Genomic DNA, 12,609 nt, shown 5'->3' with positions numbered 1-12,609 from the left:
GAAGAACTTCAATTCTACCATTTGACACAACCACCTAACTCCATTAATTAAAAAGTTAAATAATTTAACTTTTTTATTTACAGTCCCAAATAATTTGTTTAACCATCTTAAAATCCCTGCCACTACAGAAAAACCAATTCTGAAGGCAGCAATCAAATATCGCATTTTCCTGATTTTTTTTAGAAGGTTGGACACATTTCTTGAAACACCCTGTATATAACCATGGTATCTTAAGCCGCCGTTCAGTGCCGGTGGAGATATTTCTGTTCCGTATAAATGAACATTAAACATTAAGAGAATAGACGTAAATTTATGGTACGCTTGTAGATAGCCCTAAAAGAGACATATCTTTTAATCTAAACTCGCCGAAGATCCAACGACATTTTAATCAGCGAGTCCCAGTTATCATATGGCACGATGTGGTATGGGCGATGGGTGTTTCGATAACACATAACACCCTTAACTCCTAAAGGGTGTTTAGTTAGAGCATTACCCCTTAAAGGTTACCTTGGGGAAGGAAAACACCCTTACACCGTAATTTTTACAAATTTTGGTTAGGCAAAAGGGTGTTCTTGCTTGCTTGAAACCCCCTTAAGGGTGCAAAGTGGTTTACAGTGTAGAACGTGTTTCGCAAGCAAGGCTACTAATAATAATATCTGGGGTTTAACGTCCCAAAACCACGATATGATTATAAGAGACGCCGTAGTGGAGGGCTCCGGAAATTTCGACCACCTGTGGTTCTTTATCGTGCACCTAAATCTAAGTACACAGGCCTCAAACATTTTCGCCTCCATCGAAAACGAAGCCGCCGCGGCCGGGATTCGATCCCGCGACCTTACGGTCAGCAGTCGAGCGCCATAACCACTAGACCACCGTGGCGGGGCTCGCAAGCAAGGCTATACGCGCTGTATGTGTAAATAATCGCGCATCTCAATACGGCAGCGGCTGCAATAACGCAATCGGTGTGATGTTGCCATTTACGGCGGTGAGTGGGCCGGAATGGACTAAACAAATGCGCGCTGAAGTCGGCGTAGTATACCCGTGAAGGAAAGTCTTGCCCGTGGCTTTTGAAACGAGCAGGGCTCAAAGTTTATGCCAACGCGAAAGGCAGTGAACGAGCGCACTGATTTCTGATCTTGTAACTCGCGCCAACAATAGTCTGCGGCAAGTTAAGATATCGGCACACGATTGCGGTATTGTCGAAAGCATGCCCTCCCTTCTTAACAACTACACAGGCTGCGTCGGCCAACCAACGAGGGGAACCAAAGTAATCTATTATTCGTCATTCTCCAGTGCCCGACGCCCTGCCGATAGCAAGCTCTCTTCCTTTTCTCTGAGACATGCAAATATATGCTGACGCTGTTGAGCTCTCTATGGCACCATGCCGACAGCAGACTGCTGCGCTTGTAATTGAGGTTCAGCGAACTACTACAGCTCTGCCAGCGGTGCACGCAACTAAGGTATTTTATGTTCGTGATCCTGCAGCAACGTGTGTCGCTCGTATATAACACCGCACGATGTGGGAAAAAGAAAAAACAATAACTTTCCTATAAAAACTGAAGCTGAATAAGAACAACATGAAAAGACCAAGCATTCTTGTAATACCTTTCTGTGTGAAATCCGTCGTATTTGAAAAACAAATACGATAGGATAATGATAACACGAATGTGCAATTGCACTCTGCACACTTTCAAGGGCACGGGCGCAAGGTACAAAACCTAGCTCGTTATGCTGTCACAGCGAAATGTCACGTAAAAGAAAGGCGAGATGGGGGAGGGGTGGGGAGGGAGAGCAGACAGAAATACAGCAGCTGTGCATAACGAGACGAAAGCAGGCGAATAGGACCCGGGGCACCGAGCCGTCATGGCAGAAACACAAGCGTCAGGTTGCTGCATTGTTCTGCAGTACGAGGTTGACGGCCGCAGCTCATAATAACAAGCGCATTTGTACGCTTCTCCCTAATTAACTGCAGTGGCAACCTACATCCACCGTGTTATAAACAAGGAGGCACTAAAGCTCGATTAAAAGCGGTCGCGTTTCCTGATTCACTGCATATACGACACACGCCGTTCCCTCCGTTTTCAGTCGAATTATCACCTCCATTTATTTCCCACGTAAAGGTAGGACGACCGAAACTTAATTTTACAACAATAAAAGGTCAATAAGAAGGAACGATTGACATTTCGCCTAACGACACGATATCCTGTAAACAAGTGACAGCGCCTCGGAAAACTCCGGTTAAATTTAAGCCAGGATTAATGATAACCGGTTGAATAGCCGCACACGACACTCAAGAGGGATGCAGTGGCATGTGAGCGAGATAGGATTCATGGCAATTGGATTTCACTGACGGATGGGGTTGAATGTCCACTAGGACACGCGGCGTAATGGAAAACTGTGGGTTACTTCTGACAGGCTGTTTTTTTAAACATGTATGTATACATGATTAACGCCCGTGTAGTCAAATATATATATATATATATATATATATATATATATATATATATATATATATATATATATATATATATATATATATATATCTGACTACACGGGCGTCATGTCGCACTCCACCTTCACGGCTATGAGGCCACCGCTACAGGGAGTCGAACCTTCAACAATTTAGCTTCCAGCGCAAAGGGGCACTAGGGGGCGCACAGGTCAATGGAAGGAAAAAGCATATATGCTTACGGCCGCTCACACTCCCACAGAGCGGGACAGGTTTTCACGCTTGACAACGTCACATGATGCAAGATGTTTACTTAGCAGCCAAGTACTCATACTACAAAATACTACAAATAGTAGTATTTATGTCCCCCTTTATGCTTTCTTGGCTTCATTCTATATATATTTCAGTTCGCCTATTTTTCAGGAAAAAGATGAGGCAAGCACAAAAGTGAGATACAAGCAGATTGCAGTCGACCAGGAAGAAACACGAACCTCTGCTTTATGCACCAGACTGCGCGCCGACAGCGCCTGAACACACGAAAGCGCTGAACATACATACGCTGCAATGCCGCCCCGCGGCCTTGCCGCAAGCAAGACGACACCGAGAGGTCTGCCCACTTTTTCGCCAGCACTTAGGAACGCGGCGATCTCACCCGCACGTTTCCCCGCGCCAGATAAATGGTCACACCGACCGAGGTCTCGTTCGGCGAGAAACAAATGGCGTCTATTGAACGCCCAATAAATTGACCGGTAAAGAAAACACGTGTCGCATGGCTAATCGAGAGGTGGCCAGCGGATGTACTACAATGGCGAGTACAGTTGTGAGCTGGCAGCTCTTTGGCGACTTGCTCGGCGTCTGCACACGGCGGCGGAAGACGTACGGAACGCGCTCGCTCCTCGCCTCCCCCGGCGTCTCAGCGGGCGAGCATTCCCCCCTCCCTGCAGCTCGTCGGGGACGCCGCGGTGGGGGGGCGCCGGAAGGCCAGCCGCTACAAGGCCGCCGGGCCTCCGCCGCTGGCCCGACTCCAGCGACACCGGCGCTCTCAAATATGGAGCCCCGGCGCGGAACCACCTTGGCCTCGGCGAGATACGACCGGTCGTCTAGCGTATTTTGGGACGTGGCCCGCGGTTCCCGACCCGGAGTACTAACGCGACAGGTGCACGCGGGGGGTCCCGGCTCCGAACCCGCGTTCGCGGTCACCCGTCGCGGATATCGGCCCCGTGTCGGTCGTTAGCCTATCCTTCTGCAGTCCCGGCTGCCTATGACGTCTTGAGACTATCGCATGCAATGTTGCTGCAGACGCACGCTTTCTTTTGGTTTTGCCTCGAATTAAAACCGATGACCTCACGCACGTTGAACAAAGCTGTGTCATAACGGCGCCGCCTGCAGTAAGCGCACAATCTAGAGTTGAGGCTTGAAAAAATACGTAAGAGGTATACGAATGAAAAGTTCATATTTCAGGGAAATGTTGCAGCGCAAACTAAAACACGGACACTGAGCTCAAACCAGAGGCGACAGAAGAAAGAACAAAGCGCTGCGCTCTGTTCTCTCTTGTGTGTCCTCTGGTGTTTACTGATTCTTAACTACACAGAGTTAATAATAATAATAATAATAATATCTGGGGTTTAACGTCCCAAAACCACGATATGATTATGAGAGACGCCGTAGTGGAGGGCTCCGGAAATTTCGACCATCTGGTGTTCTTTAACGTGCACCTAAATCTAAGTACGCGGGCCTCTACCATTTCGCCTCCATCGAAATGCGACCGCCGCGGCCGGGATCGAACCCGCGACCTGCGGGTCTAACTACACAGAGTTATTCCCCTAGGCTATTTAAATATTTTGACAGCGAATAAGCGCAGCACGCGGAAACAAGATTGTATCAATGCGCGCCTGAAAGGAAAAACTGCATTTCAGAAACTTTGTTCTCGGTTAGCTTGGGATATCTCCTTACCGAAACGGGCGTCCTCCCACTCCTTCGTGAGCTGTGATTCTCCACGTGAAGCTCACGAAAAAACTAATGTCATTCGGCTGGCCGCAATTCTGGACACTACAGCATACAGCTCCGATAGAATTTTGGCGAGCATCTTGGAGAGCGGCGACCTTAATTCGCTCTCGGCCTTTATCAGAGATCGCGAGCGGCTGTCATAAGTGCCATAGCGACGTTTTCAAGACCAGCGAGAATTGACGGTCCCAGCTTAATCATGTTCCCTGTTATCAGCCATTTCAGCTGTACCCCATAAACTAGACCGTAGTACATCCAGGCTTTTCAAGAGACATCTGTGCGTTTGTGCGGACGGTCTCTTGCTAATATACAGCCTCATTCATGTAGTATATCAAACGCGGTGAACCCGCCAACGACGTCGCTCACAACCAAAAGAAAAACAAAAACACGTAGTTATCTAGCGCTTCTACAAATCATATCTCACTCGTAATTGCGCGTGCAATCGCCGTGGCAAGCGGAAACGTAAACAAACAAGTTTGTGTCTGGCACTTTCGTGGCCTCAGACTCTCAGCACAAACGTTGGGCCATTTTCCAAGTCGAACTCCTCGCTGCACGAGGTCACGAGAATGCCCTAACCAAATGCGCCGTGACGGTAGTTGGCGCGGCAGCGTGCGAAGGCATTTCCGCGGGAACTCGGACCTCCATGACAGCACTGAGCTGTCGAATTGAAAGTACCCGACGTAGCACAATGATATGGCGTTTGACGACTGCGAATGGCGGAGGCGCGGACACGTCACAAAGTGACGAAGAGCGGATGCTGTCACATTACAGGCCGCAGCTAAAACAATATTTATTCAATGCGGCAAAAACGCGATTGCGCCGGTACGTCTCGGTGGCGTCAGCGATTTCAAAGTATTTTATTGTATACGTGTGCCGTTCCCGAAAAGGAAACGTTGTGGAACCTTTTCGGCTAAGATAGCGCGAACATAGCGTGTAGTCCTCTCTAAAAACGACAATCAATCAACTATGAAGACAAGACTGTCAATACAGGACGTCACTGCGATCTGGTGTGCGAACTTAGGAAGTCATCGCCATCTGTGTTTCGTTTTCCCGCCTTTTTCTTTTCTGGCATGTACTTCCGCGACTTTCGTGGTGCTCTGTTTGCCGCTGTCTCATTTACAACATCGGTCTAACACAAATACTCCATGTACAACAAATAATTATGTAAATCGACATCAGCTGGCATTAACTTCCGTTCGAAAGCGTGCTGCGCCGACGGAGCTTCCAGACGTTCCGCTGGGCAGTGGGGCATTTGGCGGCTGACCGCTTTTTATCTGGAGTAGGGAGTCCCCTTGGATTACGCGAGCCAGCGCCGGTAAGAGGACACACTATGACGACGATGGATTAAAAAAAAGTAGATAACGGTTTTCGAATATTCGATGCAAACGACCACCGCTAACATCGAATATTCTCGCTTCTGGTACCACATGAGATAAGGAGCGATGAGGCAACGACCGTGACATGCACGAAAAAACACTGATGTTGCGCTCACGACAAACGACGCCCTTCGACTTGGGCGCTACCGGGATTGCCAAAGTCAAACACCACACAACTGCCTGCACAACTTGGCTCTCCACTACCACTAGTGGTCAGACGATTCGTGTGCAGTCAGTAACCCCCGCTGAAAACTTCGCGTCTGTGACCTGACCTTGTATCCCCCCGTCGGGTGAAGCCCCTAAGTGGTGCTGGTACTTTTCTTCACGCGGTCATTTGCTGTGACGTCCGACGACGCGAACGTGCAAGGGCGCGCCGCCGCCACGGGCCCACGGCTGTCACCCTGCCGCGTGGATCGGATGACAACTGAGTCGGCTCGGGTCGCCATGAGGGTAGGCCAACTATGCGGCCGCCTCCCGCCCCGGCACGCGACTGAGATCCCTTCGTGGGCGCCACAGACGATCTTCTTGGCACCCGGCATCACTCCGCGCTTGTAACGTGGCAGACGCCGTTTCTTGGAACATTCCGGGCAGATGCGACAACGCTGTGTCGAGAGGACGATGCAACTTGGCAAACAACTCTCGCAGCTGTTCGCTGCGGCAGCGCTGGTAACATACAAGACCACCACCTGCCGCGATACGAGGGCATGAGCTCTTCAACAGAAGCACTCGTAGTGGGAAATGAAAGGCGCGAATTTCACCTGTCCACTGGAGCTTTGATAACCTGTTCGATGAAGGTAAGGCCTCTGCCACCACGTTCAAGCAAAACAGACGTTGGAAAAAGGTGAACAAGAGACAAGCTCTCGAGCTCCGGTAGATCAGTGATCGCAGAGGGCCGGAAATGCCTCGCTTTTTTCTTTCTTCCTTTTTTTGCGAGGCGAGGAGCCGAGTCGAGCAGCAGGATTCCGCGGCCCCAATTCGAAGCCGTGATTCCTTGTTCGAGGCGCCCAGAATCGCCACGGGTTGCTCGTCCACAACATTCGCAGCTGCGTGCCACAAACTTCGGGCTTCTGGCAACAACAGTACAGCTTACGTAGTACGTTTGGACAGAGGAACGTGAAGAAATGGTGAAGAAGGGGAGTTGCTCCAGAACAGGGGAAAAACCTGCCGACGGCTGTAAAACTGCGAGGCTTACTTAGATCTCAATTAACAGAGTGCAAAGCAAACATTAAAAAAAAAAGTCCTGCATGTCATTCCACTGACAAATACAGGTTTTGTGTTCTGTTGTATTCGCGGTGGTTTGCGTCCCCAAACTGCAATATCTAAAACACCCCATTATCGTGTTATTCGCGACGAATACCAAACCGAGTAAATAGGCTTGAAAAAAAAAAAATTAATAGTTTTCAGCGTGCGATCCATGTACTGAACGCGGCAGACAAGTCGAATAAACGGACGGAAATCACAGTACGACATCCAATGGACGGATTTTATAACCAGTGGCGACAGGGAATGAAGGTCCTAGGTAATCTTTATGGTCCCGTGTATGGAGGCTGTGCACTCGCCTCCGGCCACTCCGAGTTTTACGGGCGTCTTCTCACAGATGAAATTCGTCTCTCGAAGCTATTCAAGTGTGTTGGTTAGTCTAATCTCACAAGAAAAATCAAATAAAACATCCTTCACGGTGGTGATCCCTTCTGGCCCCCTTGTGATGGAACATCGATGCTTCGGCAATGCAGTCAAATAAGTCCTCTCCCGTTTAAAAAACAAAGGTCGACCAAGAGAATCAAAGCAATTCCTTCGAGCGAACTTAAATGTGAATAGATGTAATGCGAAACTGGTTTTCAGGCACAAAAATTGTTGAGGTGTTGAGGGCGCGACTCCGGTTCAGTTGCGAAAAAGAAACACTTAGCTCGTGGTCGTTCTGACGTTATAAACATTTCCAAAAACGTCACCAAGCGCACTATTTCCCGCGCGACGTTCGCCGAACAGTAGGCAGACATACCACATAAACAGATACTGGAAAAAAAAAGGTGTCTAGCGCGACATGCGTTTGATCAGTAAGCCAGTCACAGTAGGAGAATCACATTGGTCACCCCGCGCATTCTGTTCGCTCAATATTGACAGGACACGAATCGGGCAGCCCATCCATGGCAGGGCACCAAACAGAACCCTGCCACGAATTTCGCTCGCGATGAAGCTTGTACACATTCGCAACAGTATGTATGCATGGGGACACTTACTACCAACGCAACGTGGCACCGTTGTTCACGGACGGCTAAACAGCGCGTGAAAAACGTTGCCACCACAAATGACACTCGTTACATGATGAGCCGGCTGTTCAAATGGCACGGTGGCTGAAGCAGGCAGTGGTCGATAATAAAAGACAGCGTTCTACGAACAGAAGAGAATACCCTGAGCAAGTCGTGAAGCATGTCCGAGCATGCATGCCGAAACACCACTCCATTACCACACAGGTATCGATCGCTTGAGTGGCAAGGGAAAAAGAAAAACAAGCTAAATGCACTGGCTTCACTTTTCGCTTACATCACACTTCCGGCGTGCGAATCGCACGCGATTTGACACATTTAGACGTAACAAGTGATATGCATGCCTATGCAGCGTTACACTCGCTTATTCGATCATTTCTTCACGCTAACACACTGTCATCGGCTGCAACAAGCATATACCAGAGGGAAATTTACGAACACTCCCTGTTCGGCATGTAATCCCTGATCTCGAACACCCTAGTGACAATCGGTAGTGATAACATTGAAGAAGCATACCCAGCGCATTCAAGAAAGGCAGTCGGGGCTGTAGCTTTTACAGTTTTTTTTTTCTTTTGTGCTTCTCATTAGTACATCCATGTACGGGGCACGTTTTATGAATGTTGGAGCGAAACGATATTAAACTGAACATGTATTCTCACCTTGCGCATTTTCGCAGCCTCGAGCCACCACGTATTTGTTGAAACGCGTTTCCAAGTCCACGATCGTCACTGTGGGGCAACGGAAGACCTGCCGACGTCCTCTCGCATGGTTAGCGACTGCACGATTTTTCCCGGAAAAAATAACTCCACGACAGCGACGACCAGTTCCGGCGGGGTTCGCGGTTAGTTTAGAGTCTCGTGGTGCGATGTACGCGTGTCAGGCAGAGAAGCCGACTGCGGTGGAAAGAGCTCCAGGCTCGAGCAACAGACGGTCAGACGGCTCCATGTTTGCATCCGTGGCGGCCCGTACCCAAGCAGACCGAGCAGAGAACGACGGATAGAGGTGGATGCGTTCTCATCGAGAGGATGCAGGCGGCAGGCTTCGAGGCGACACACACAACGAAGTCGGGAAAGAGACTCGGGCCGAGAGAGAATTCGTCCGGTGTGTGCGCGTGTGACGCCCCAGAGCTCGCCAATGAAGCGACACACAACCGCACACGGCACAGCCCCACACAGCCCACACAGCTGCCGCACTCAGCGCAGCTCAGCGCTCGTCGACAAGCTCCACGACTCCGGAGCAGGGAAAGCCGGCGGGAAAAGCCGCGCGGGCGCGCTGGCAACCAGCCTGCAAGTGTCACGTGGCTTATGACGTTGCCGAAAACCGGGGACCGTCTCCTCATCTCCGCTTGGATGTGTGATGGTGCGCGTTGCGAGGAGTTCACTCTCTCGCAATGCTTGTAAATTTACGAGCGCGTGCGTTCTACGGGGCGGCTAGCAAGAGCGCCCGAAGGCCGTGGCTACTTTAGGGCGTAACTCCACAAATGTCTACAGCGAAGAGGGGAGGCTGTTTGAATACATTAACTATATCGGCAGTGGCCCGTCGTGGCGTCGGCAGCCGTGTGTACAGTGAAACAATAAGAAGCCGCGCCCTACTTCATCCAGTAGGTTCGCGGACAGTACATGAGCCATGTGAACGACGCTTTGTCAGAGCAGCGTATTTCGCAATGCTCGGGTTACTTGATGCGGGCCGCTCGGATCGGAAGTTCTGTCCTTGTCCGTTCCATGCATATCATCCACACGACAGGAAATGGGATCTCAGCCTTTCTGAACATCACCCCACATGCCAGCCGAGACGGCGCGAGATGGTATGCAGGCATAGTGCAGCTGCGCAGTGCGCATGCTTCGAGCGTCGTTCGAGATTTGCTGTCTTTGCAGCCAACTAACTATATGGCTCGCATATCGAGAAAACAGAATTACTGTAACATGAATTTTCCTGCGCTGTTTTTGTTAGCGAGATTGTTAATTCAACGGAACAATTATCACTTTTTCATCCCGTACCTTATGGTCACTTGATGACAACATGTGGTGTCAGATAAGCAGATATGTGTTACGTCGTTGGAGGGGAAAAATGATCCACTTATGGTGCTCTTTTTGAGTGCTTATTTGGCTATGTGACAAGCTCAAGCACAGAATTTAACAGTCAATGTCGTAAACATAGTAAGCAATCTTAATTTATTTTTTTCTTGACTGATAAAATAATGCGCGCCGCTTTGGAGAGAGCTGAAGTGCAAGGTATTGTAATGCATTATCAGTAAAAGAAAAACAAACAGAGAAAAAAGCAGAGTGTATGCAACGTTATTACTTAACGTGTTTTAGTTGTACGAAACAAATAAAAAAGTAGTTAGGAAAAGAGGAATACAAAGCAAGGGTAGAAAAACGTAGAGCATGTCCTTAAAAGAGCGAACATTAAAACAATAAAATATTGCAAATATTTAATCAACATACCGTTCACTTATGTGTACTCTCGTTTTCCATCGTCAAAAGACGATGGAAAAATTCTGGCGTGTGTGTGTATGTGCGTGTGTGCGTGCGCGCGCGCGCGCCTGTGTGTGTGTGTGTGTGTGTGTGTGTGTGTGTGTGTGTGTGTGTGTGTGTGTGTGTGTGTGCGTGTGTGTGTGTGTGTGTGTGTGTGTAAATACGGCTGCCGCAACTAGGAACCGCGACCTCCTGTTGGACAGCGGGAGTGGGTAGAAGAAGTGCGGCATATATTCTTTCAATATGGCGGCCGTTATTACCATGGCTGCTCTTCTGTGCCAACGAAATAGTGGGGCGCCGCGTCATTCTCCGTCCTAATGATGCTGGAGCTTTTCTCCACGTCCAGTCAATAACATATTCATACCCGCCCTCTCCAATGCTTCCGGAGCGTTTTCATATTTTTCTTGATGTCACTTCCATCCAGCAATGCCTTGATGCGGCGCTCGTATGTACATACATCTTATTACGACGTGGCTGCTGTTAAACAGAAAGTGCCATTTTTAAGAGGCGGACGTTCCTTGGTCGACAATTCACAATGACGTTATCGCACTAAAATGACATGATTTACATTTACAGGATAGCTAACCAGATGTCAATCGTTTAAAGATAACTTCTAATTTTACATCGGTAAGGAATGTCTTAAAGAAAATTCACGCCTTCTGGCTTCTGTGAAATTGACATTCTGTATAGAGTCTACCGACATGATAACAAATAATTGTATATAGGGGCATCCGTCGCTGAATGGCGCTCACCTAGATAGTATAATCTGACGCTGTGACGAAACTGGCGGTATCTTTGTATTTTTTGCAGCGAAAGCTGTAATGAGATCATAACAACCGCCGATTTTGGTGGCGCGTAGTTGACCTTCGTCGTCGCCGCCGGTATGCGTAACCGCTATCGTGCAAGAAAGAAAAAAAAAAGAAAAAAAATTGAGGTTCGAGCGGGACAATGCGAAATGCGTAACGAGTTGGCGGTTTAAAGCTTCCCACTTATTACAAAGGGCTCAGGCATAATTCTTCATCGTCATCAGACAACATGGGAAGTGCCCTCTATAGCTTTTAGCCGGGCGTCCTTCAGGACCCCTTTTTGGGAAATAAAGTTTCACCACCACCACCACCATCAGCCACAACATCATGACGCGTATAGGTCATCAAGACGCGTATACCTCTTCACTGAATAATGGGATAATGGGTACATCGCCACTTCGCAAAATTATTATGATTTATAGAGTACAGTGGTTACCTTGAAACTGTACTAGCAGTAATCGCCCCAAGAAAGTTTACAGCGGGCTCTAGAAAGTCTACTCCTCCAACTTTCGTTGTGACTGTGGTGCGTGTCCTGCGCAGGCCTGGCGTTTCTTGTCGGCAAGCACGATATTGGTTATTTATATTAGCTTCTAACAAGGGGTTATTTTATGTATACACACAATGTACAACCTCCTTGGTGTTTGGGATCTTTTGGGAACTCTGGCGACGGTTTAGCGTCCATGTCTCGACGCACCGGTTCCCTGGCACTGGAGAGAGACGCCATAATGCAACATCACAAATAACGACCGCCCAATGCATGAGAAGCTAGTGCCTGCTAAGCGCATTCTCGGCGAACGGAATAGGCTCTCCATTTAAAGAGAAAATCTTCGTTGTGTTATTTTCGTCTAATACAATCACTCTTAAAAAAAAGTTCGTAAAAAGGTAGTAACTGGAAGGAAAATGTTAGTAACAGCCACTGTTACTAACTCTATGAGACAGTTACTAACCATTTACAAACTCGAAAGCAACAGGCGTGTTGTTACTACCCAAACAGCCAAGTTACTAACTCGAGTTAGTAACAAAAAGCTACTTTGCTTATAACCCTTCACAGTGCTTCAAAAACATGCATTCACTCACTGAGTGAAAGTTTTTAATATATTTTAATATATTTTCTCAAACCCTTCTCGTATTCACTTTTTTTGATCATGGCTTGAAGACATATAATTTGTACGGCCAACATTTTTAGAGGAATTGATATTTGAGTCTGATTGCATGTCGCCCGAAATTTTATGCTGT

At 48.3% G+C, this 12,609-nt stretch overlaps 1 protein-coding gene across 2 annotated transcripts in view; it reads right to left on the bottom strand.

Moving 5' to 3' along the window:
* LOC119376769 (breast cancer anti-estrogen resistance protein 1) overlaps positions 1-9,315 on the bottom strand; it is a 62,922-nt gene extending 53,607 nt beyond the window's left edge. For both annotated transcript variants that reach the window (XM_037646496.2, XM_049411085.1), the window contains exon 1: positions 8,753-9,315. In XM_037646496.2, coding sequence (XP_037502424.1) covers positions 8,753-8,761 — 9 coding nt within the window. In that variant the 5' untranslated portion in view covers positions 8,762-9,315. The remainder of the gene's footprint in view (positions 1-8,752) is intronic.
* Between the last annotated feature and the right edge of the window lie 3,294 nt (positions 9,316-12,609).

This window comes from Rhipicephalus sanguineus, chromosome 1 (assembly GCF_013339695.2).
Source record: "Rhipicephalus sanguineus isolate Rsan-2018 chromosome 1, BIME_Rsan_1.4, whole genome shotgun sequence".
NCBI classification, from domain to species: domain Eukaryota; kingdom Metazoa; phylum Arthropoda; class Arachnida; order Ixodida; family Ixodidae; genus Rhipicephalus; species Rhipicephalus sanguineus.
The sequence above is the reverse complement of the archived record's forward strand: the minus strand, read 5'-3'. Positions and strand labels throughout refer to the sequence as shown.